Source organism: Malurus melanocephalus, unplaced genomic scaffold (genome assembly GCF_030028575.1).
Source record: "Malurus melanocephalus ecotype Western Australia unplaced genomic scaffold, MMel_1.1 scaffold_372, whole genome shotgun sequence".
Taxonomy (NCBI): Eukaryota; Metazoa; Chordata; class Aves; order Passeriformes; family Maluridae; genus Malurus; species Malurus melanocephalus.
Window position 1 is genome coordinate 508482 of NW_026623604.1, and position 26456 is coordinate 534937.

At 43.4% G+C, this 26456-nt stretch overlaps 1 protein-coding gene across 10 annotated transcripts in view; it reads left to right on the forward strand.

The window, feature by feature from the left end:
- MYO9A (myosin IXA) overlaps positions 1 to 26456 on the forward strand; it is a 169982-nt gene that overhangs the window by 7450 nt on the left and 136076 nt on the right. For all 10 annotated transcript variants that reach the window (XM_057378746.1, XM_057378748.1, XM_057378747.1 and 7 more), the window contains exon 2: positions 24066 to 24980. In XM_057378746.1, the coding sequence (XP_057234729.1) occupies positions 24138 to 24980 (843 nt within the window). In that variant the 5' untranslated portion in view covers positions 24066 to 24137. The remainder of the gene's footprint in view (positions 1 to 24065; positions 24981 to 26456) is intronic.

Sequence of the window (26456 nt, forward strand, 5' to 3'; positions counted from 1 at the left end):
CAATTAAGGAATTTATCAGCGACAAACACTAGCAGCAATATTTCTTCTTCTGAAGTTGAAATGGTACCTCTAAGAAATAACTTACCAAGAAAGATGACTTGGCAGCTGTTACCTGTTCCTTGTCCCACCAGTTTTGTGGAAAAGACATGGATTTGTGTGCATTGTTCCAGGCTCCAGTCTCTTTGCAGTTCCAGGTGGGAGCTCCACTTTCTGATGTGTTGTTTCTGACTTCAGCTGTCCTATGCTGTGTTTCTTCATTTATGTGATTTAAATACCCCTCTAGAGCCACTGCTGTTCATCTGTGGTGAACRGTACAATAAATATGAGGAGAAAAATATATTAAAAATAAAAAAAGTGCTTCCAGCAAATGGGATAAAGAGAAAAAAATGAGCACAGAAGTCCGTGTCTGAGGGATTGAGAATTTCATTCTCCCACCTAAAAGTCTGTGCTGAAACAAGGGAGAAAAGAATCCCTGTCTGAGTATTTCCCACCATGAGGGAAGGTGTGAATCTCACCTAGCATTCTCTGGCTGACTTTTAGTGACATTAGGGGTTTCCTCCCATTTTATTTCTCTGCAGCTCAGCTGCTTGAAGGCTGCTTTCATTTTTGCTTTGTCAAGGAAGATGTGAAACCTGAGGAGCCAAAGCTGAATGAGACATTTTATGCAGTTGTTGCAGTCTAAGGAGCGGCCCTGCGTGAAACTTTTTCAATTGCACACAATACTCGTTTGAAAACTCARTCTAAAAGTAGCTCAGTCTGATATTCATGGTTCAGACTGTGTGGTGGAGACATTGTGATCTTCTGTCTTGTGTTGGCTCTATTTTTAGTAAAAATTGAATCCTTGAGACAGTATCTTGGAAAAATAAGTGGAAATTAAAACCTGGAGACATGAATTTACAATGGTTCAGGTGCAGTTCTTCTGCATACTTTCAAGTAATTTTTCCCTGAGCATGGACTACCCTCTGCATTGAGAAAGTTGATCCAGTCCTACAAGAAGAGAAAAAAAATCCAACACCTTTCTTTTCTGTTTTGGGAGCATTAATCTACATACTTTCCTTTCAGGTATGCTCTTCAGGGGCTGCGAGGGGACAGGTATTCAAAAAACTTGAACTATTTTCCTTAGGTGAAGGATCATTACAGGTTCAGGTGCTGCCATTATTAACGCGACTCCCGCCAGCTGCAGTGTAATTTTTTAAATGTCTAAATGTTGAAATTCCAGATTGTTACACAAGTATGTGTGTTGGTGTGCTTTGGGAGGCCGGAGCTCTAGAGCACTGGGATAATACTTAGCAAACAGCTCTGATGGGTTTGAAAAGAACTGGGAAATCAATCTTCAAAACATTCAGCCTGTGTGGTTTCTAAGCTCCATGTAATAGTGGTACAAAATGATTGCAAAGCCAAAGTCAAGTGGGAAAATTGAGTGGAAAATAATGAATGAGGGACTTGGTACACACCAGGAGATCTTGAGATGCTTCTCCTGGTGGGTATCACCTTCAGGAGCAGCCCAGCTGCTTGAGATGGGTGTGCTTGGAACCTTGGGGATGGGAGAAGCAGCATGGAAGAACACAAAGCTCAAAACTTACCAGAGAAATCCCTCAGGTTTAGTTCTGGACTGTGTTAGTGGGGGTATCATCCTTTAGGAAAGACTGAGATGGAAAATGCCRTGGTGGCACCGAGGACCTGGGTCAGGCCCGGTTAAATCTGAGATCCTCCCATGTGTTTTTGCCGGCGTTGCTGGAATCTTCTGCTTCATTGTGCACTTCCTGGTGCTCAGAAGTTCTGAAATCTGGACCTAAACTGGATTTTGGGGGGTTGTTTTGGCTTTAGTTTTTTTTTTCCCTGCTGTTGTGGTTTTTTTTGTTTGCTGTTTTGTTTTTCCCCTAAGTACCTAAAAATACCCCCAGCTCTGGTCACCTGGTAGAAATCRCTGCCTATTGTAGAGGCAAGTAGGGAAGTAAATTCTCTGTGGCGGCATTTACTTGTTGATAAGGGTATTTTTAATGCATTTCCTTTCCTCATTCTCATCATACCTTTTAATTCCTCAAGAAACAAGGTGTGGGGCCTTCTGGTGCCGGAGTGGAGATTGGAATCCTCTGTTTGGTGTGTGTGCTGAATTCTGCAGTGCAAGTCCTGAGTGGGTGAATTTGGGGTGGGCAGCTTTGCAACTATGTGCTATTTTGAGGAAAACAAGTATTTTACTCATGTTATAAAGTGCTGCGGAGGGATTCGTTTTGCAGGTGAAATTTTGGGTTAGCTGCTTCACTCACCATAATGTGCTGAAAAATTAWCACTACACTTTTAATCTTGTTTCCCCCCCCATATTTTAAACCTTTTGTTGTCGTGAAGCTGTTGATTTTTGGGCAAAAACAATACGAGGCAGTCGCTGTGGTCTGCAGGGTGGGGCTCGGAAAGGTCTTGTTGCTGATTCTCTTCACTGGGAAGGGCTAATTATAGAGACAAACTGGGGAAGGAAGAGAACGGGGTCAATTAGAGCATCTAGCACAGTTTCCTTTAAATTAGAGGTTGGGCTGGAAAGATAAAAAAAAACCCCAACTCTAACWTTAAAGAGGCACAGAGTGAGATTTGAAATGCTCTGGTGTGCAGTGAGCTCGGCAGCTGCAGCAGATGTGCTGCAGTTTCAATTTTAAGTAAAGAACATGTGGAATTAGGAGTTTTACTGCCAGAACTGTCAAATCGAGCTGAAAAGACAGAGATGTTGATATTGCTTTGATTCTTTAATATGCTTTTGGCTCACAGCAGATCGAGATAGTGAATGAAACAACTATTGTTGACCCCATCATTGAGTAAAGTGTATTTTGTGGGAAAAAGGAATAAATTCTTTAACACTCAGAATGTTATATTTTCATAACAAAACTACCTGCATCCTTGTGCATGTAAAATGGATCAATTTTGTATGTGTTTTATCCCTTGTTGGAGAGGCCACTARGGCTAAACTTCTTTTTCTTGAAGCTGTCTTACAGGTTTAAATGTTTTGATTTTTTTTTTTTCCCCTGGATTTATGTATAAGCTAACTTGGATTAGAAGACACAGTATTTGAAGTTGTGGTGCACACGCGGTACGAGCTCTTGGCGCAGAGCTCCGCAGGTGTGGAAAGCAATAAACCCCAATGCCAACTGGAATTCATGCAAGTCAGTGAAAAACCAAAAAAGCTTTTATGGTGCTCTTCCCAGATGATCCTCTGAGTCCCTTAACACCCCATTGCCTCGGTTTTTAGGACAAAGCCATGGTTGGCGGACCCTCCCTTGTGTCTGCTGGGTAGTTTTGCTTCCCCTTTGCCTGGCAGCGTGCAATTACCGGGAATTGCTGTGCACAAAGGGAGATGGCAGAGCAAGAAGAAAAATCCCATAGTTTGATGTGAGCGTTTCAATCCAGATTGGCAAGTTCCTTGTGCCGGTGGTGTGACTCATCCCGGGCTTCCTCACTGGAGGCCACTTCTGGCAGGGCATCAAAGGAGCAGCCGCGCTTCCAGACCGGAGCTGAACCAGGACCTTCCTGGAGCRAGGGCTGTTTTTCTGGTCCTGGGATCTCTCCATGTGCAGAAGGTGGTGAGATGCACCCAAATCTCAAGAGAATTGGTGATAAATGACAAATTCATCCTGAGGGTGAGAAGGATTTCTTCTTGCTGCTTTGARCAAGGCGTGTGCCTGTCCAGAGGGTCCCGCCTGACTGGGGATGGACTGGGAAAGGCCTTTTGAGGTCAATGACACAACCAGCAGAACAGTTTGTTCACTAACAGTTTCTTGGGTAGAGCTGATGTGCAGGGGTTTAGTGTGGTAGTTAGGAAATTCCTCAGCTAGGAAGGGGATTTTTAGTTTTATTTTTCCTGAGGGCATAGGTAGAGGTGCTCTTTGCTCAGAGCTGTGATGCAGCAGACTCCCTTCCTCCTCTCCTTCATTCTCCTGGTAAAACTGACAATATAAATGCTTCTCTCTTGGCTTTGGTTCAACTAGCTTAGCTCTAAAACTTTGAAAGACTATTTTTTTTTCATTTGGAGCAAAGAGTATGAGCAGCTCCACTAGGAGTTTGGGATTCTGCCACAGGATAAGACGTGGTTGGACCTAGGAGAGCCTACAGGATGTCACTGGTGGTTTGATGTGAGAACCCCCTCATGAGGTGTACTCTTATTTTTAGGGATTTTTTTCCAATTGAAGCACATTGTCAAGTGTTTTATGGGTTTCTAATATTATTTTATAAATTATTTACAGTGTTAAATAACATTTTTAGGATTTTTCTACCTTTTTATTGTATCGCCTGTGTGCCCAAATTACAGTCCCAGGTTTCTTGTGAAGTTGTGAACACTTTATTGTTTGAGATGGATCTGTAGGGTCTATCAGGGAGATATAGGTCTTGGCACACCTAGAGCCTTGGCTGTGGGATATTCCTTGTTTGTAGGTGTCATGTAAGGGGCAGAAAAGYTGGAGACAATATGAAAGAGATGTATAAATACTTAGAGGCTGCTTCTTTCAAATGTATGACTGGAGAGTCTTCGAACATCATGAAAAGTGGTGTTTTTCTTTTTTTTTTTTTTCATTCCTAAATTGTTTGGAACTGGAGAGCAGCATTCTGAGCTGGCAGAGGAGTCAGCCTCTTCTTGATAGTGATCTAGAGTTCTACACGAGGAAGAGCCTCAGAGTAGAGATTAAACATGCAAAGTTAATGCAGTGAGGATCTATTAGGATGCAAGAGAAGAGCAACAAAGTCGTATACAACAACAACTTTTGCTGCAGTGTCCTGGCAGGTCGGGGCAGGGTGAGATTGTCTTTCCTGGATCAGAGGGAAGCTGCTCTGCCAGCTGGGGTAAMTGCCTGGAAAGGGAGCTTTACCTCTTTTTTTTAGGTGGGATTTAGCCCCCTCATTTTTTAATTTATACAGTGAGATTTTAAATACCGGATTGCTCTGATTCCTCTTTTGCATCCATTTCCCATACACATTTCTGTCCTTGGGGGTTATTCCGTGTGTGTGACAGTGTCTGCAGCACATGACTGAGGTTATGGTTTTCGTATAATCTCTTTGTTCTGCATCTACCTGCTGCAATCCCTGGAGTTTTGGAGGGCAATACTTATATTTCAGCAATTTTTCTGATTTTGTTTCAGCTGCTGTCAACACATCARGCTGTGCTTTCCCTCCTTTCTGTTRCGCAACATTTTGTCACAATTCAGGGGATTTTTTTTAAAAGCTTGCWACTTTTTTGGATAAAGCTATCCAATTGATACTTTTCTGCTTCCTGCAGAACTCTGAGCTGATTTTTTGCCTGTGTCTGATCAGTCAGCACAACTGTTGAGCGCGTGAAGCTTCACAGATTGCYGAGTTCTGTTTTGCTGTTCGGTTTTTGAATTAGTCCTTTAGGCAAGAGCAATTAAATGCAAAGTATTGCAATTTGTGATGTGCTCGGTGGATCTCACTGCTGAGTTGAATTTATTTCTTATTAAGATTTTAAATGGTCACCTGTAGGTGGTTGTGAAAACTGCCCGGAGAAAGCCCCTGCCTGGGTAAGATGTGCTGAAGGAGGTAATTCTTTGTTAGGTCTGTGATTTTGAGAGTCTCATTTAATTTTGCATGGATTCAGGTGTCTCATCATGCTCAGTGCCGCTGCTGCTGCATTTTTTCCCTCCTCAGCCTAGTCAAGATRTTAAATGCAGCTTTAATTTTCTCCATTTCCTATGATTCTCGGTTAACCCTCTTTTCAGGAAATCGGTGGCTTCCTGCAGGCTATTTGTAGTTGCTGCTGGCTGACTGAAGCGAGGTGATATCTACGCACTGAAATATGATGAAACCCTTGGACACATTTGTTTGGAGCTACCAGGATCGTTTTTTTTTTTGTTTTTTTAAGGCATTGTCGAGGTGAAAGCACATGGCAGCGGCGTTTCATTAATCTTACTTACTGGTGTTTGAAGAATATCTGATGTTATTGTCCGTTCCTTCATATGGGAAATCTAATCTCCACTTGAATTAGCCTTTGTAATAAGGCTCCTACTTGATAAGAGAGTAGACAAATATTGGGGCCTTGCCACYGAGGGCTTTATCCTTCCCTGAGATAAAGCAGTTGGGCTCGAACGTAGGTTATTTATGCAGGGAAAACAGACTTATCAGCATTCCTGAATTGCCCCTGTTGCAGAGAGCGGGCACTCCTGCCCCTGAACAAAGCCGCATTTAGCTCAACGGCTTCTTCCCTAGTCCAGRAATAAAATATTTTCCCATTTTCCCACGTGGCCAGTATTTCTGGCGCTGCCTACGGTGTGCATGCAGAAAATGCGTAAAGAATCCGGTGTCCGTGGGCAGATCCCACGTCAGGGCAGGGTTTCCAGCCCCATGGCTGAAATAAGTGCAGCCTGTTCCCTCRGCGCCTACACGATCTGGCGAGGGTGACAAGGGTCAGAAGCAGATTGTTGCCCTTGCAAATAAAACCTCTCGTCCATCCTGCAATCCCAGAGCAGAGGGATCCTGTGGGCCCAGCACCTTTTGCCTTGGACAGAATGAGTGAGTGAAGCCCAACTTCAAGGTCTGAGTGACATATGGGGTTGGTGTTGGAAGGTGGCTGGTGTTGGAAAGAGGGAGGATAAAAATCGTGTGAAGTTGGGTACTTCTCAGATGTCTTTATGACTTTCCAGAGTGTTGGTCATTGTGATGTGGATTTTTTTGGCTTTAGGGGTGAAAAAAGTGGAGGGAAAATTGCATCCAGAGGTGATCTTGCAGCTGAAGGGAGGGAGCACTAGAATAGCTATGGCGGTGCAGTTAACAGAGAAGGTTTCTTCCTGTTGTTATACAAAGTTCTGGTTGAAGCTGTATGTTATGGGGGAATTCTTTGCAAAATAACACCAGCACACCCCTTGGGGGCTCCCGTTTGGTAACTTCTTGCAAAGCTAGCCCATGACATGGCCATCAAGATCAATCTGAAAAAAACCCTTTGAAATTCTTCATTATATTGCAGGAGATGAAGTATCTATTCTTGCTTCATCCTATTCCTATATAAACTCATTAACTAACCTKCTTCACTTTGTATTTCTCCTAATACATATTTTCAATGCCCTAAAGGACCGTTTGGSGGCTTTGATGCCCATCTGATTGAATCATTCTTTGTGATGGTTTGTAACAGTGCTTTGGTTTGCTCTGGCTGTGGTGTGGAGCGAAGGGACCTTGCAAAACCTCAGGGACAAAAGGTGCTGAGAGAGAGGGGAGGGGGATGTAGGAGGCTGCAGTTKGACAAAATCAGTCCTGGTCAGCATTTGCAGTCAAGTGGGACATACAGAGTARTCATCAACTTGGGTAATTTTGGTGAAGATAATTAAAAATTCAATTTGAACAGATCATAAAGTATCCATATGTTAATTTTAAAAGCTTCTCTGTGTCTGGATCTAGCTTGGTTTTCCTCTAGTTTATGCTCCTGCAAATGTTTGCCAGCAGAACTCGTAGGACTAAAACTTCGTATCTTCTGGTTTGTCTTGGTCTAGTAATCACCTGCCTGTGTCGTTCACATTAAACCAGAACTTGTGAGCAGAATCCTTAGGCACAGAGACTATGAATGCTCTCCTTTGAAATTTTCCCCAAATCTTGATGTCGAATGCTTTGYAGGTGTCTCAGCCTGACAGGATTTCTGCTTGGTGTGATGGGCCTTCACATGACTTATTTGTATGAGTCAACCCCTCTTCTGCCAGCCTGATCCAAGGTCAGAGTCCCACCATGGACATGTTCAGCCAGAGTTCTGGCCATTTGYTTGTGTATTGGCACATAAAGTGTAAAAAATACTTGCCATCCCTAGAAATGTTTTGAGTTGGCTGATTGTCTCCGTGGTAAGCCCACCTCAGTTTCAATTTTCCTCATTGCTGGTGTCAGAAGCAGTGGCCAGATGATCCCAGGGAAGGAGTGGTGGAAGATGTGACCTCCTCTGCAGGAACATGCTGTTTCTGTTAATTTTTTTGGCTCAATCCAGTGCTTCTCATTTGTTTCTGAAAAGCCAGCTGATTTAACTTCCCTTAGTGAAGGTTGACACCCTCGTGTCAAAAAAACCCCAAACCCAGTAATAAAGGACAGCCTGAAAGGAGATGTCATGGCAGGCTGTGGCAAGGACCTGCTGGGATGCAGTTTATTTATTTATAAAATCTAATTAAAAGCATGTTTGCCACGGCTGCTCGTCAGAGGAGCTGTTTTGATTTATGTTCTTGCATCTCTTGCTTCCAAGATGAGACCCAGCATGGCTGAACGATGAGGTTCGGGGGGATATGAGCCAAACAGATGCACTTCAGAAAATGAAACTTCAATCTTGGATTTACTTAGCTCATTTCCTGGTGTCATTACCTTATCCGGATGATGAATGTGCCATAGTTCTGGGATCCTACACTGAATACATTTTCAAACATTTTTTTCATGCTCCCTTCTGTGGATCTCATCACGCAGCTGAGTTAATCCATTTCAGGCAGTTTCATTTTCATACCATATGTTTTCCACTGCATTCTGCGGGGATAATTATGCGGATGTAATTTACTTTCCTGTGTGATGCTAAGATGTACTCTGCTTTTCAGGTACGGTGGGGAGGCACATGTGTCCTCTGAGAAGCTCTGAGGTGACTTGGGAAGTTGTTGAAGTCTTGATAATTTTCTGAAGGTTCCRTCTCCTGTTGTCTTTTAGAGGAGTCAGGAAGGACGAACGTGAGGACAAGGAGATCGTGTACTCACTCTGGAATTTTAGTTTATTAGACTTACTTAAACCCCCATTCTGCTAGAGGGATGTTTTCCTTAAAGAGCAACTTCTCAACCATCATTTCCATRACATTAATTTTTGGGGAAGATGGGAGTGTAAAAACTGTGGTGAATTTAAGGGATTGAGGATCTTTCCTGCTCAAATCCCTCTAGCTAAGTGTTAATGTAAATTGTAAAACTGAATTACATACTYGGAGAAAGCCCAATCTCTTTTGGTTTTTTTCCTATCTAACAGATTTTTCCTATCTAACAAATCGTGATGAACAAACTCAGCTGCAATTGTGAACGGCTGCCAAGGCTTCACTAATTTATCCAAATTACTGGAACACTGCACTGAAGTTGACAAATTTAGCAACATCTGTATGGTACTAAAGAAGTTGAAACTTCCATTCTTTAAACAAATCTGTTTTACGAATGTCTTAAAGCAGAGTTTGTTTTAATTGGTTTGTGTTAGGGGTGAACAGGTTGTCCTTGGACTACAGATGTGACTGAATTTTGGAGGAAAAAAATACTCAGTTGGATTATTTGGTAATTTAGGCTGGGAAATCTCTTCCTTGCACACACTTCCTTAGGGTTTGGGGGTTTTAAAAYTGATTTTTTAATGGTAAATGGAGCCAGAATGAATGCAAACCAGAATGGCAGCATRTTTTTTAATTTGACAAAACAGTGCAGCGAGAGCACTTCTCACATAAGACTTATTTTTACTGCATTTGTAGAAATTCTTGTCCTTAGATATAAACTATGGTCTTAGCAGAGCAGAGATGTTTTGAAAATATGCCTGCTGATAATCGGCATTTAAAAAGAGATTGAACAATTAAAAAGGGATGGTGTATAATGGATGGTGTCCCTGCCCATGATGGAGTTGGAACGAGATGATCTCTAAGGTCCCTTCCAGTCCAAACAATTCTGGGAATCTCTAATCATTGGGAGCAGCTTGATGCCATCAAATCCCCTGCTCTATTTTAGGCTGTTGAGGCTGAAATCTCTACCCAGTTGATTTCAGGACTGTGGCTGGGATCTTAGTGATACAGGGATAAAGGTGATAAGGGAGATTTCCAAGGAGGGATGTCAATGATTACATGATAAATCAGGGAATCCCTTCATTGGTAAGGGTTGGGAAGATGGAGATGCAGGATGTACTTTCCTCATGGCAACATGAGAGCCTRGGGTGACTTTTGATGGGGGAAATGCCAAACCAGCAGGTTATGGAATGTGAGGACAAGGAACTTGGTCTTGTCTTTTGCTCTTCATTAAAATAAATAAAATTTCAAAAATCCCCAAACCTCTATTTCAGAGAAACATTTAAAGAAGGGCGACAACCAAAGCCCTCATCCTTTAAAAAATTACCCTTCAAACCTGATCATCCTTTGAAGGTCAGGGTTAAGGATGTTTGTTTAAGTCAAATTGCTGATGAGTTTTACTGCAGACTTGATTGGAAAGGCTCAAGGAAAGTGGAAAATCCCTGAGGGCTCAGGTGTAAAGTCAGCAAGGACAAGCAGGAATGCAACAAATGGGTTCCCCTGTGTCGTTCAGACCCCAAACACTGGCAGCACAAACACATTTATGCCCTTAAATGTCTGGGAAAGCTTTCTGCCTGCWGCCAGGGAATAGACAAGGATCCTAGGCTGGTTAAAATCCATTTTTCTGCAGAAATGCAAAATGCATTTTGACTGAGGATAAAAGATAGGATAGGGTAGGAAACAAGTTTTCTGTCCTGAAAAGTCAGATAAATCTCTCCAATCTGAATTATGGTCTGCGATTCCTGTGCTCATARTATAGGTGGGCTTGGTATGTTGGGGACAGAATTTTGTAGAGGGGTACATGAGGATGGGCCTATTGTGAACAGAAAGAATTTTTCATATCATTTTATGTCTCAAAAAAAACCCCAAATGAATACAGTGTGAAAATATCAGGGATGGTAAAAAAATCAGGTCTGTTTTGGTCCTGTCTGAACAATGAGCAATAACCTGGTGTTGATTAGACCAATCCAGATGAGTCCTCCAAACCTTTCTGCTGAGATCCTGTGTCATAATTCCCGTTTTAGGGCACTTTGCACTTTTGCTTAGTGTATTTTGAAATTGGAAGGGGTGGCTCACCTGCACATTCCTCKCACCGTGCTGATGCCGGCAGCTAATCCCAGGCTCTGGACAGGTCGGAGCCGCGCCGTGTCTCCCATGGCTGATGAGATCTGAGAGGTGACATCTGCTCTGGACACTGSGATGGCTGCGGGGCCACGGGAGATGGGATGACTTGCTGGATGTCGTGGCCCCAGGCACCTGCCTGTTGTGGCAGCGCCGCTGTCCTAATGTTTCTAATTCTGCTGGTGAAATGGAGTGGAAGTAATTCCAAAACCCAATAGGTTGAATATTCTGGGTTTTTTTTATTATATTATTGCTGAATCTCCTCTTYGCCCCCCACCTCTCCCTGTTCCATAATGACCTTACTTTGCCTCCAGCAAGAAAATTGAACTAATTTTGTTGACTKGTCTTTTTAAATACTCGTTATTGGATTTGCCCGACCTCTTTTTCTGCTGTGGAGAGTTGTGCTGGCCTTGTGCCAGTGGAATAATTTGTTGTAATCTGAAAGAGTTCAGTTAAAAGGATTTACTGCCCCCCTCCCCAAACTTCTGCTTTGCATAAAACGGTTCCTGGGGAACTTTGAGGTGTGTTGGGGAGATGAATGTTTTGAAATAAATCCTTTGAGTATGAAAAAGATAAGACACATGCACAGGACTTGAAATTTTTCAGCTGGAATATTTGCAGTGTGGTGAATATGAATGAAGATTTAATAGCTTGAGAAAAGTAAATTGTGTAATATTTTYAGGCAGGATTTTGGAAGGTATTAGTGAATTTCAGGGAGAAGTTTGTGATATAAGATGTTGTATTTTAGTGTGGCTGAAAGTATGGGTTCTCTTTTATGATTGATGTTGGATTCTCCTAAAACAGGTTCCAGTATTGGCGAGTATTTTCTAAGTAAGTGATGATGTGCTTGTGGAAAACCACAAGAGATCTGGATATCTGGAGGGTCTGTCATTCCCATCTCAGTTGTCCTTCATGTAAATAAAAGGTGGAAATGAAGCCAGCTGTGTCACCTGAGCCTGTTCCACCAGGATCAGCATCGCATTTCAGTTTCTCCAGATAATGCACRGCTGACCTTGGCTGTGTCCTGTCCCCTTCCAAGGGCAAGGATGCCAGGTTTAGGAATTATTTCAAGCTTGTCAAAGCTATTTGGTTGCTATAACAATTTTTAAAGAGCTTCAAGAAACTTAAGGATTATGTTTATAATTAATTCTTCACTATAAGCATGCTCAATGCAGAATTGTCTTTTCAGTACTGATAGCACAGAAAGTATCTAAAATAAGCTCAATACTTTTTATTAAGGGAGAGGTTTAAAACCCGAGTGTATTGCAGTTTTTGGAGGGATTTTGTATCGCATCTCCTGTTTAGGTGTAATCGATGGTTTTCTGCACTGAGATAGGGAGCTCTCTGTGTGTTTTGTGGGAAGGAGGTGCCTCTGCTTTCACTTGAATGTGGAAGAGAAAAATTGGGAGAGACAGGACAGCACATGGTGGAAAGTAAAAGGTGAGAGGGCCTGATGATTTTCTCTAAGAATAACCCAGCAACCAAAGCTTTTAGTCCTTCAATAATTATAGAAACACCTCAGACATGTTCATAGCCAAGGTGTCCCGTGGGAGGCTTTAGATTTAGAGCAGGTTTTGTAGGAAATGAGCAGAGGAGGTGGAAAGTGGAGGWGGAATGTTTTCACATTGAGCTGGGCACCCCGTTTCGGGATAAGGGCGATTATCCGCCGCCTGCAATTAGGGCAAATCTGTCACCGGAGCCGCTTTGGGAACGGCCGGCGGAAAATACAGGAGCAGATGTCTGAGAAACACTCTGGCAGACCTGGCTTAGAGGAGCTTCTCTTTCTCCCTGTGATGGTTCTGCTTGGGATGGGGAATTATCTTGGAGATGTTTAATACTGGGCTGCTGCAATCTGTCATCTCATTGCTTCAGCCATCCGAGGATGCCTGACCTCTCTCTGTGCTCCGGGGCCGTTTGTTTTCCTTTTGTTTTAATCTTCCCTTTTTGAGGGTGGACCAGGGCAGAATTTCTTTTTCATTGCAGTGCTCTGTCCTCATGAAAAGTCATGCCTGTTAATGGAAAAAGATTGGAAAGCTCACCCTGCACATCATACTCTGGATGGAAAATTAGTCCTAAAGACAAGGGAGACACATGGATGTACTGAGAAAAAGCAAATCCATTGTGTTAGTTTGAATATGCTCAGGTTTAATTTGTGCCCACTGAAGCATTAAAATCATTCCACTGCCAGTCCCGTGAATATTTCAATTTTTGCTGCTTGATCTCCCAAGAAACCAGATTTTCCAGCTTCCAGATGAGATTTTTTTTCCAGAGAATATAATAGGGTACAGACTGTTATCTCAATTGAGTTAGTTCTTACCTTATCAGACAAATACAGTRATTTATAAAATAATTTTATTTTCCAGAATGTGCTTTTGAATTTTATTTTCTACCCAACCACATTYGTCCTCTCTCCGAGCTTGTGTTGAGCTGTAGCTTGGCTGGGTGAGGCGGAAGCTCTTACCCAGGTGGAGAATGAAATCCAGATCCCAGCCGTGGTGTTGTTCCARCTTTTGCCCCAAGATGGGAAGATTCAAATGAAATGCAAAGCCTGTGTATGTCTTTGTCCCCTGGTGTCATCTTAGTTCTTGTTTGTAGGTTCTGTCTGYCCTTCTTTGTGTTGGGTAGGAATGCACCTGTTTGCCAGGTTTGGAAATCAGGGGTGCTTTATTCCTAATCCTGCTGGTGATGCACAAATAGCACAAGGTGTGGGATCCCCCATAAACTGCTTTAAATGACCCAGAGGCGCCACAAAATACGTGTTTATTGCAGCAAAATGCTGGGTCAGAGCATCTGCTGTAGATCCTTGATAATTTGCTGCTTATTTCATTTCATAAAGGTGAATTATGACATTCCTAATGGATGTATTGATTCTCTGGTGCCAGTCTTCAAMCATCTCTGAATTTCTGCAGCCTCCAGTCAGCCTCAGTCGTATCTGATTCATCAGGAAAAGCAATAACTTGAGGACCTTCAGGAGGAGCTGAATTCAGCTTGTCCAGGGCTCCAAGTTCTGCTCAGGTGAGACCCCACCTGCAGAGCTGCCCCAGCCCTGGGGCCAACAGCAGAAGGAGCTGGAGCTGCTGGAAAGAGCCCAGAGGAGGCCACGGAGMTGCTGCAGGGCTGGAGCCCCTCTGCTCTGGAGCCAGGCTGGGAGAGCTGGGGGTGCTCACCTGGAGAGGAGAAGGATCCAGGGAGAGCTCAGAGTCCCTTTTGGGGCCTAAAGGGGCTCCAGGAGAGCTGTAGTGGGACTGGGGACAAGGGAAATATTTCAGTTAAATACTTGATTAGCTCCTGCTTTTTTTGGTTTGTTTTTTTGCTTCTCTGTCTGATACCAGAGTTTTCAAAGAACTACAAAGCCTGTGTTTCAGGTAGCTGCCAAGAACTATTTTTAGTGGAGCTGTCAGCTCTAATTCAAGGGATTTTTCAGTACTTCTTGTATTGTGAGAAGGCTTTTGTTTTTGGTTTCATGTCCTGATGCTTTCAGAACACTCTTCTTCAAGTTTAAAAGCCACTCTTGTGTTGTGGCATTTGCCTGACAGTTTAATTTTCAGATAGAATACATTGTTTTGCGGTTCATTTAAATCTGACATTCTATCCCTGCTCTTGCTTGTAAATTATCATCATCTGTGGGCTGAATATTTTTTATAAATATGGCCTTTTTTTGTGAACTGGTTGCTGAAAGTCTTGTTWAAAGTATGACTCACCCTGATTGGTGTTTGTTTTGGTTTGGGGTTTTTTTTTTTCTTTTTTTGTATTTTTTTCCTTTGTGAGGTAACTAAGCAGATCTAGCAGTACAGTTTTAATAATCTTTTCCCTTTGATCTTCAACAGTGCAATTCTGAGTGCTGTAAAGTCTATTCCTTGTGCTGTATGGGCTGTGCAGAGCATCTATACCAGCCTTGAAGCAGTCTCTGGATAATGGAATCCTGCTCCTACAAGGACCAGGGAGCAGAAGGATGCTTTCACTTTGATCCTGCAGGATTTGCAGTAGCTCTGCATTGAAAAGAAACCCTAATTTTGGAGGATTTTGAGCTGCTTGGTTCAAAGGAGTGGAAGGTACCTGTATGGTCTGACTACAAAGATCAAATTCCTAAAATATATCCCTTCGTTATAAATAAGTTATTTATATTACTCTCCTAAAATCTTTTGGTTATTAAATATCACTAAGCTGTTTGAGACACTGAACATGGAGAGGACACAGATAACAAAAGGCATCACCTCTTACTTAACATGAAACTAAATCCAGTCAGGAGCAGTCTCTTGATTTCCTGACGAGGCTGTGGCTCCTGCTGCTGAGGGCTGACCTTCACTGAGTGCAGAGAAGATGATTCTCTGTGGGGAAATGATTTCATTGCCCRTGGAAAATGGGAAGGAGGGTCAAGGACGAGAGGCAGCTGGAGGGGGAAGTTAGCTGAGGGTTGCCTTCGTTTAAGGAGATTTAAAAGAGTGATGGTGCACTCGAGTTGAAGCCTCAGTCATTTTGTCTGGAAAATTAGGGCTTTAGCAGAAGAAACCAGCAGATGCAGGGGTACATGGCATTGTAAGAATATGGACTCCCAAAAATAACTTTATTCCTATTCAGATGCTTGAGAAAAGCTGGATTGTAGTATCACTTAAAAAAYAGGAGACCGAGGTGAAAAATAGGAGAATCAGCCTTTGAAATTCTTGTTGGTTAACAGGTGCGTTCTACCTAAAATGGAAAAAAGTGGGATTTAGCTGGTGCCCAGCCAAGTTCATTTTTATCGTTCATTTTGATCTTGTTCAGTAAATGTCCTATCAGGAGGAAAGTTGGAATCATCTTGGCAGAAGAGAAAGCTCATGGGTTAGTGTTGGTGAGTCGCAGATAATAATTCTTGTGAAATGCAATAAAATTGTGTAGGGAACACTGGAAAATTTTATTTGAAATGGACTGCTTGCCAAAAAGAGTTTTCTGTCAGAAGGCTTTAAAACCATCCCTTCCTTGCTATTGGTCATGGTTCATAATCCTCCATAAAATGAGGAAAGRGACAACATCAGTAACCACATTATTACATCTTCTCCTGGTGCTATTGCACTTAAATTTGACTTTACTCCTAAGCTGAATTATCTTCTTCAAAATAGCTTCAAAGATCCTAAGACTACAGGAAAAATATCTGAAATTATTAATTATTATTTGACCCAGTATTCAAAAAAAACATAGTGATGTTCAATTATGTAAATTGTCCCTAACTGTATGTTTCTAGGGAAATGCAGCACAGGTACCGTCACTTCTATAGTGATTTAATTTTATTTAAGTTTATTTTCCTGTGTCCCTGGGCTCCACAATAAGCAAAGCTGAGAGGTGTCRGTATTTGTCTTGGCTTGTCCTGGAAGTGGGTTGAGTTTCCCAAGGATGTAGAATGTTGAGGAAGGATCCATATTGAGTATCTAAGGGAGGACATAATTTTTTAACCCACAAAAATCCTTTGCTGTGGATCTATATATTAGTATTTATCAGTATATTGCTATATGTAGTTGATGTAGGTCAATATGTATTTATATGGCAATATTCAAAATACTCTGCCATTTCATTGTAAAGGTAAGAAATAATTTCTTGATGGTAACATAAAAAACCCCTTTTTTTTTTTTTTAAATGAGCTGCCCCTTATTTCCATTATCTTTAGAAACTTCCTAATGCAGCGATTAGGTGGCATTTAGGTGCCAGCACAGTGTATTTGYGCAATCCTTGGTGCTTCTGGAAATCCTTCTGCCTGTTGCTCAGCTGTTACTCCAAGTGTGGTGCTTGTTGGAGCTGGAAGTGGTCCTGRAGTGCCTCCACATCCTTCAAKGAGCTTCCTTTTTGGCWCAACAGTCCTCAGGCTGCTCCCACYGCCTGCAGCGCAGCGTTAGGAGGAGAAGGATTCCTTGATTTCCCCAGGTTTTGTTCTCTGAAGCTCTTGAGCTCCTCTAGAGTAGAAGCACCTTGTCCTTAACGCTGSTGTAATTCCTGAGCTCTCAAAAGGTATTTTCTGCAGCTATTTTGGGGCTGGAAGACACTTCTCGGTGTGAATTCCTTTAGTCCTTGGCAGCATCGCTCTGTTCTTACACTTTATATCCTTCTTTTTTAGCAGCTTCAAAAAGGCYTTTACTGCAAGTGCTGCTGGTTTTCAGGCTCTCTATGTGAAATTTAAGCTGCAAACTAAAATATAAATAGCTGGGCACATGCTTGGAGCACTAAGAGGGAGATCCTGAGTCCATTTAYGGTTTCTCTGTCTCCTTGATCACTAGCTCTGCTCTGTGCCTGCATCAGTGTGGGATTTGACAGTGATCTGTGCTTTCAGAATATCAGCTCCAGATTTGTTTCCAGTCTGATTTCCAGAGGCTGTACTGCTCTGTGTCCACCTGTGAGGAGCAAATCCAAGCAGTCAGGGCAGAAAATCTGATATTTGGCTGTTCATGTGAACAGAATTGCTGTGTTGGTGAGGGATGCTCTGTCTGATGATGATGCTGGAGCCTGGAGTTCATCCAGGAAAACCTGAAGGGGCGGTAAATGTAATTCTGTCCGTTTTATAAATGACACATTTGTCTGGGTGTTTGGAACAGGGTTTGTCCCACCTCTGGCCAGTGACTACTACATTAGTCATTAGAAGCAGCAAAACAACCTGTAGCAAGGATTTGTCTCCCTGGAGGACTCAAAACACTCGGGATACACGAGGCTCTCCCTTAGTTTCTGCCTTTTTGGTAGGTAGTCCTTGCCATTCACTGACARTTCTCATTAGTCATGTAGGGAATGTTGGAGCAGCAAATTGAGTTAAACTGGTGTCACCATTGCAGCCTGAAAGAGGATCCAGCAATTCCCTTTCTTAAAATTTTGGGATTTATATTACTATTCCCTTTCGTTAAATTTTGGGGTTTATATTACTATTTTGCTGGTTTTTGGCAAAAGAAAAGCCAAGGGAGCAGCTGGAGGACCCCATTCCCYGTGTAGGGCCATGTTTTGGGAGAGCAGAAGTGCTTTCAGAAGTTAAGATTCAGTGATCCAAATTCAGAGCTCAAGAAAGAGGAACTATCCAGGGCAGGATTTTCTTTGCACCATTTTTTTGGGGTTTTCCAGAACCACACAGAGATGCTGTGACAGAAGCGAAGATGGGAGTCACTTCTCCCATGCAGCTGCCTTGCTCAAGACCTCACCAGGGCTTTTTGTATTCTGGTTGTTTAAATGTCATTTCTTTGGCCCCTGTCTGTGCCTTTGGTAGCATCTCCAGCTCGTGAGGCAGGAATCGTGCAGGCAAGAGCTTCATTCGCTGCGTAGCCCGGCTGAATTCCTTGGATGCTGATTCACTCCCTGCACTGAAAGTGCTTTGACCTTAACCAGGAGAATAAGTGATCGTTTTGTTATTCACGTCCCAATTCAGTTCCTCCTTCCTCAGAAACGTTTGTAACATTTTAGGAGTAACTTGTTTCATAACAGCTTTTCTAGTATTTTTTTTTAGCTTTTTCTTTTTCTTCCCATTTTCATTTTGTCTCAGCTAAAGGGTCTGATAGAAGCTGAGAGATTTCCACAGGAGATGCATCAGCGAGAATGTGAWGGACAGCAACATAGTCACCCACCTCCCAGTTTCTAGGAGAAGAGGAACCACTGAGTGGTTGTCATAGCACAGGGAAATACCAAAACCTCAAGACAGGGTGATTCCAAGCTCTGGAAAAGATAATTGTCCACTTATATGTATCCATGGGCTTCTTAATATCGAGAAATGTCAGATTAAAGTATGGGGAAACCGAGCCCATCTCTGAAAGAGAGGAGGGAACRCCTCTGGTCCCCAGCAAGGAGCTTCCAGGTGCCAAACTGAAACTCAGGTGTCATCCTCCACTATAGAAGTGAACAGACAAGGAGGTGACAGAGTTGCTGAAAGTGCTGCATAAAACTGAAAGACATGAGAAAACCAGCCCAATATGACTTGTTTCAAATTTTTCATGCCATGGGAACAACCTGTTGAGCTCAGGAACAACTTAGAGAACACTTGCAACCTATTTTAGTTCCAGTGTGGGCAATTGTGGGTCTTTGGGAACAATTTACATAGGGTGAGCTGTGGAGTCACTGCTTCTTTTGTGTTCTGGGAACCCCCCTCAGAGGCTGAGTGGGCATCTCTGGCTGTTCAGGCATCTTTACTTGCAGAAATAGTCCCTTCTGCTTGAGGGAGGGTGGCTGACACTGACCAAGGGTTGACACTCCTTTTATTACAGCTTTTGATAATAACAGCCAAACCTCAGTTTATGAATCTGACTTGGATTGGGGACATGGAGAAGTTTTAACTCAGAATCACTTGGGTTTGCAGGAAATGAAAGGACACCAAGCTTTTACGTTCACCCRCATTTGTGTTGAACTCTGAGCAAGACAAAGCGGGTTTAACAGAGGAGATTTTTTTTTGTTTCAGAGGAATTGGGACCAAATGGGAAATTTTAAGGGGAGAGGAAAGAAGCCCCCGAAGCAGTCAGTTGAGATGTTGCCACCAATYGCCTGCATGTCCTTTCTGTCAGTGCCTGTGAGGCTTTGATTTGGCTCCGTGCCGGGTCCAGCAGGAGCCTGTGTGGCTGCAGAGCCTCCGCGAGTGTGTCTCCACTTCTGCTTTCATTTTCTGTTCTAATTTAAGTTGTCTCACTGCTTTGGCAWCTTGCTTAGGTGCCTCATTCCAAATAAACCGCTCTGAAATTCAGCCAAAAGAACCTTTCTTCTGTATGTGGACAATCCTGGAGTGCTAATGGGTACTCCCCTCCCCATCCAAGCTTATCATCCCTCAAGAAGTAAATTTGAATTGTGACTGCAGATCTAGTTGAAGACATCCCTGCTCATTGCAGGAGGCTTGGACTAGCTGACATTCCAAGATCTCTGTAGTGCTTCCAAATCTTACTTTTCCTGCGATAGAACTTCCATTCTTTTTGAAGAAATAATTTTAGAGAAATTTTTCACCTCACACCTTCTCCACACCAATACCTAGGTGCATAAATCTGTGTTTCGGGTACCACCACCTCCTGCACTTGCACACAAGGTTCTTTGAGAGGGGCCCATGATGATGATCAAGTGACAACAATGATGTTTCTCTCCCATCAGCAAAGAGTGGGAAAAGAAAAACACAGTGAGCATGGAAAAGGGAGATGATAAAAGGAGAGGGTTAAGCATTATGCAGATTCTGAAAGGRGCTGACATGTGCAACAGTGCAGTGAAAACCAAGATGCTGAGCTTCCACCTGGATGTTCCCCCTGTCTGTAGCTGTCACAGATGTGTCAGCCTGGCACCAGTTTTGATGTCACCAAGGCATTATTTTGGGTACCAGTAGCACRAGGCTGTTGGCTGCTGCAGGAGAAACATCTGGAGAGCTCCTGTGCCCAGGAGACTCAGATAAGGCAGTGAAGTGTGCTTAGACTGGCAGTTTCTTTATCAGATTTTATACATTTTCTATACCAGGAATTACTGCCCTGCTTGGTGTGTGTTGGGATGTGCCAGTGGATGGATAAATCCAGTCCGTCCTGAGAGCCAAACCTGACGACTGGAAACAGGGAGAAGGATTCCCTGTTTCTGTCGCCCCTTGCCAGGTTAGGGGATGTTATAATAAACTCAATGAACTTTGCTTCCAGACTTGCCCCTTTAGCAGCCTCAACACTGACATTGATCCTTGTTTTTTCCAAATCATTCGGTATTTGGCAAACTCTGCCYGTGATTTCAGGCTTTAGCTGTCACAGATTATTTATTGCGGGTTCRGATGCTTCCAGTTTGTTTTGGATTTTTGCCACGTGTTGCTGATGCTGTCCCTGAGAATGAGTATACTGAGACTGGTCTTTCTCAATGTGTATTAAACAGTGGTCAAATAGCAAAAGATCACATATAAATACTGGTTGATTTTTACATTCTATGTTTAGCATTCATACAAAGCCTAATTGACAATCGAAATTTTAGTCTTCTTCTGTCAACCTGCTGATCACCAGATAATTACTGTCATGTTTATGAGGGCCTCTGAGCCTTCTCCTTGGAACTATTAATTAATTTTGTTATGTAGGAGACCACAAGTAATTTAATTAATTAGGGTTGGAGATTGTGCTTTTTTAAATTGGAAATAGAATTATGTGAGTGTAGTAAAATTGAGCAAAGTCAGCAGTCAGGGTTAATTTGAGAAGAATCTTCATTTGTATGTAGAAAATAGAAAAGGATATAAAAAATATTAGTCTGAAAGGATATGGTCAGAGGGCTGGAGTCCCTTTGCTCTGGAGCCAGGCTGGGAGAGCTGAGGGTGCTCACCTGGAGAAGGGAAGGATCCAGGGAGAGCTCAGAACCCCTTTTGGGGCCTGAAGGGGCTCCAGGAGAGGGACTGAGGACAAGGGATGGATCCAGGGAGAGCTCAGAACCCCTTTTGGGGCCTGAAGGGGCTCCAGGAGAGGGACTGAGGACAAGGGATGGAGGGACAGGACACAGGGAATGGCTTTCCACTTCCAAAGGGCCAGGATGGATGGGATATTGGGCAGGAATTGTTCCCTGTGAGGGTGGGGAGGCCCTGGCACAGGGTGCCCAGAGCAGCTGTGGCTGCCCCTGGATCCCTGGCAGTGCCCAAGGCCAGRCTGGACATTGGGGCACCCTGGGGCYGTGGAAGGTGTCCCTGCCCATGGCAAAAGGTGGAATGAGATGAGCTCTAAAGTCCCTTCCAACATAAACCATTCTATGATTCTGTATTGACTTAAAATGCCATAAATGTTTCCTTTCACAGGCGTGCAGAGTCCATACATTTTTGGCAAGTCCATTCCCAGAAGCCTGCAATAGGCAAAACGTATAAATGGCTGAAATGTACATCATTTTTATATGTTCTCATATGAATGTAAGCACATAGCAACTCAAAGGGCCTTTAATTAAAGTAGTGCATAGAGCAAGTATTAATGGGTGGCAAAATACAAACTGTGTGTCATTTTTTTCATGTTCTTATTTAATTTTTTATGTCTAAATGCAAAAATATTATTCATTTTCCAAGCCACGTAATAGCTAATACAACAGCCTGCTGGCTGGTTGTCATTAGGAGAGCCTTTCTCCCTGACATGTGCTAATTACCTCAGGATGGAYATTTCATTGCATTATTTTCTCCAAAATGCATTGGAAAAGCTGGCTGTGTGCACGAGGCGTGTTGGATGCTGAGCAGGGCTGGGCTCATGTGCAGCAGGGCTTGGGACACCACAACCAATTAACTTCATTAATGTTGCTTTGACCTCCCACAACACTCCGAGCCATGTTTGGGGTTGTTACCAATAAACCCTGTGGCACCCYTGGGATTTACAAGGCTCCAATTAACACCCCTTTGCATTCTGCTCTCAGAAGCTTCTGGTCTTTGAGTGGTTTTGTGCAGAGGGACTTGGCTCTTGTGCATCCCCAGAGTTTCTGAGGCTTTTAGCATCTCCACGGGGTTCACGCTTGGCTCACGATCTGGCTGGATTCATGTTGTTTGGATGCAGAAGRCACAGATGTTTGTTATTATATCAATTCCATGCAGAATAAACATCTCTGGAGACGTTTGGGTGGGTGGGGTGGAGAGGCCTGATGCTTTATAGCAYATTTATTGAACATGCAGGAGGGAGAAGGGAAGGTTGGTTTGCTCAAGGTAACCAACCTAAAGTCCTGTTTGCACTTCTCACGTGAGTCAGCAGTCTTGGATACGCACTGATAACACCAATAAAAATAGCCAGTCCTCTTGGCCTGAGCTTTAAAGTAAAATCTGGGTGAGGAATTAKCGATCTTAAGTATGGTAGGGGGTTTTTCCCCCCTTCTTGATGAAAGGCTGGTGCTGGAGTTGCAGAGCTMTACAAAGCAAGCCCAAGCCAGCACTTCCCTGACATAATTTCTGTTGCATCTGTGCCTGTAGTAAAGCCATAGGAAAGCAGCTGGAACGCTTCCCGGTGCATAATGTATGTCCTGCTACCAAGCAATGTGCCGTGAATCCCTGCCAGATGTATTTCACTGGGACATATTAATTTCTGTGCTTTGAAGAGCGCGTGGCTKGGGATAATACACTTAATGAAATATTGGAGCGAGAAACAATACAGCATAAAATAGTGCTGTTCATTTGAGGGCCTCAGAAAGGAGACAAATCTCCAGATCCCAGCCTTGCAGTGGATGTAGAAGATGGGGGTGGCTGTGCTCAGACTGAAGGTCATGGATCTGAGAATTTGGGGAGAGCACAAGGACAGGGTGACCAGTGAAATGCTTTCTTTGGATACCCTTCCCAACATCAAATGTCTGAAGTTCCCTGAACTTGTCGTGGGTTTCAACTTCATGATTTTTGGCCCTTCTTGAGCATTTTGGTGTCATGAGGGAACTGTCATAGTTGTGAGGTCTTGCCCCAGTGGAGCACTGCTCAATGAAAATACGAAACATTAGGATGTGCATGGTGTAAACTTTAATCTGTATGAAGCATCAGTGCCACTTGATTGCCCAGATCCTGGCTCTGAGGGTCCTGCATTTCTCGTAGTTCCCTTTTGTCTTTCTATTGGAATAACTCTTAACATTTCCAGGGCAGTTTGGAGTTTGTTAGAGCCAGCTGATGGAGAACTGAGGCCCTTTAACACTGGATTTGCTTTCATTTGGGGCTGCTGATGGGTGTCATCTTCTGAAGTTTGAGAAATCAGCTGCACATTTATTTGGTGTTTCAGCACTGGAGATTTGTGTTTGTTTGGTTTTCAGCAGTACAAGAAAAATAAAAAGTGTGWTTGTAGGAGGGAATTGGTTGCAGTAACTCATATCCAGTGTGAGAATATGAACATCTTTGAAAAAGGATGACTTGGTAGGGGAAAAAGTGCTRCTGATTAAATCTTCCTGGGTTCAAAATCTCCTGGACAGGAAAGGAATGGAGTTTGTCTACTCTGCACTGGCACAGGACCATGGAAAAATGTATCTGGGGCAAGGGCCAGGTGTGCAGGGGCAGTGATGGTAATTTTATATTAGCAGCTAAAATCCGTGGGTGCTGAATCAACCCGTGGGATTGATTCATGGCGTTGTCTGGTGTGTTGCTTATAAAATACAGTTTCACTGAAAATCAGAGGGTCTTTATGATACCTCAGATTGGGGGCAAGATTAGCAAAAGCTTGAGGTACTGTGGGAGTTATGTCTGAGGAGGGGGAGCCTGTGTTGTGTGTGTAGTGTCTGGATGTTAAATACCTTTATCTGCTACAGCTTTGGGRCATTTGGAGGATAACACCTCACCTGGTGTTGTTTTGTTTCTTTTTAGCCTTGCTAGCATGATGACCTGACAAGATACCCCTGACTATGCAGCGCAGGGACTGATGGGAAAGGATCCAATATGAGTGTAAATGATGTTGGAGGCAGACGACGCTTTGAGGATAGCGAGTACACGCTGCACATCTACCCCGGGAGCATCGCAGAGGGGACAATCTACTGCCCCATCACCGCCAGGAAAACATCCACGGCCGCCGAGGTGATCGATTCGCTCATCAACAAACTCCAGCTCGAGAAAACAAAATGCTACGTGCTGGCCGAAGTGAAGGAGTTTGGAGGGGAGGAATGGATCCTCAACCCCACGGACTGTCCGGTGCAGCGCATGATGCTGTGGCCGCGCATGGCGCTGGAGAACCGCATCAGTGGCGAGGATTATCGCTTCCTGCTGCGGGAGAAGAACCTGGATGGCTCCATCCACTACGGCAGCCTCCAGTCGTGGCTGCGCGTGACGGAGGAGCGGCGCAGGATGGTGGAGCGGGGCTTCCTCCCCCAGCCCCAGCAGAAGGACTACGATGACCTGTGCGGGCTGCCGGACCTCAATGAGAAAACGCTCCTGGAAAATCTCAGAAACCGCTTCAAGCAGGAAAAAATCTACACCTACGTTGGCAGCATCCTCATTGTTATCAATCCCTTCAAGTTCCTACCTATTTATAACCCCAAATATGTCAAAATGTACGATAACCATCAACTGGGGAAGCTGGAGCCCCACATTTACGCGGTGGCAGATGTGGCTTACCATGCTATGCTCCAGAGGAAGAAGAACCAGTGCATCGTGATTTCAGGAGAGAGCGGTTCAGGAAAGACACAGAGCACCAACTTTCTGATTCATCACCTCACCGCTCTCAGCCAGAAGGGATTTGCCAGCGGAGTAGAACAGATTATTCTTGGAGCTGGCCCAGTGCTTGAGGTAAGATGGAAACGATAGCAGTGTGGAAATGTTTTAATGGTGAAAAAAACCAAACCCAAGTAGTTGGGGTTTTATTATGACACTACTCTGAGGTTATCTGCTAAATACTGATAATAAAGTGACAACTGCAGTAGCAATGAGAGAAGGTTGTGTTTCCACCTATAGAATCCTACCTGCTTCCCAAAAAAWGAGGATAAAAATAAAAGTACAGCAAATGGCTCGCTGCCAGATTTGTTAGTGCTTTGTTTTCACTCAAGTGTTTCTTAATGCTGGTTTATCTCGGTGGTTTCTCAGTGGGAAAATGGAAATGAGAATTATCAGTAGCTATTTTCTAGTACATTGGAAAGAAAATTCATTGCACACAGYGTATGGATAATGTATTTATGGGGTTTCTGTGCATTCGACTTCTTTGAGCTGCGGAAGAARTCAAAGGTAACTTTCATGGCCAAAATTGTCTTTTCTAACCATGAGCGCTTGATTTGGCCATTGTGACTGGTTACTTTATGAGGACTCTTCCTGTATATTAGAGAATAGATGATCTGGACCATCAACTTTGCAGGTATGAAACTCTGAAGTGGGATACCAGSATTCATTAATTAACTTATCTTGAGTTTGCCCCATAGTCTTTGAGATGGTTTTCCTTGGAATTGCCAGCTTTGCTGGTTAGAGTTCTGTTGGTTRAAGCCCATCTGCACAYGGGTGATGTGTTAGCTTTGGCTGTGCTGTTGTCCTTGGAAGCCGTGATGCACGGAGGTGGTTTGGTGTCCCTTCCCTTCCCTTCCCTTCCCTTCCCTTCCCTTCCCTTCCCTTCCCTTCCCTTCCCTTCCCATGAACAAAGGATGGGCAAAGAGTTTCATTTTGCAAAGCCAAAAGGTTTCTCTTTGTGTTTTCATGTCAGGTGGAATGGGCTGAGCTAATTTAATCTGGAGTTAGCAAATGATTGTAGTACTTTGGGATGGGCTTTGCCCTGAGCAGCAGCAAAGCTGCAGGACAAACTGAAGGTAAAGGAGTTAAAATGGCTTTTTTTTTTGGGACAGCATGCAGGAAACTTAATTCTCTTAAAGCACGCAGGCAAGTGGACTCCCTGTCCTTACGTTCACTGCTGTTTCTCCTGTTGTTTTCCAAGAAATTATGGAGCTGTTTCTTGCTGGAGCTGGTGAGAAAACATGAGACCAGGCTCTTGTAGTCTGCAATTAATAGTGGTTACTGTGGTGACCCACATCGGTGACCACATTCATTTCAGAAAACCGGTATGAAAACTACGGCGTTCCACCTCCAATCCTGTTATTCCACCTGCAATACTGTTGTTTATTTGAAACACTTCCATGCTGTTTAGTCTTTGGTAAGTTGCTTAATGTGTCATGTTGGACCAAGGTCACTTTATAGTTCTCTTTAGCAGTGTGAGAGGGAGCATCTCTGTCTAGGTTAGATTTTGAGAGGTAGGGAAGAGAGATCTCCATGAAAAAGAAGGTAGAA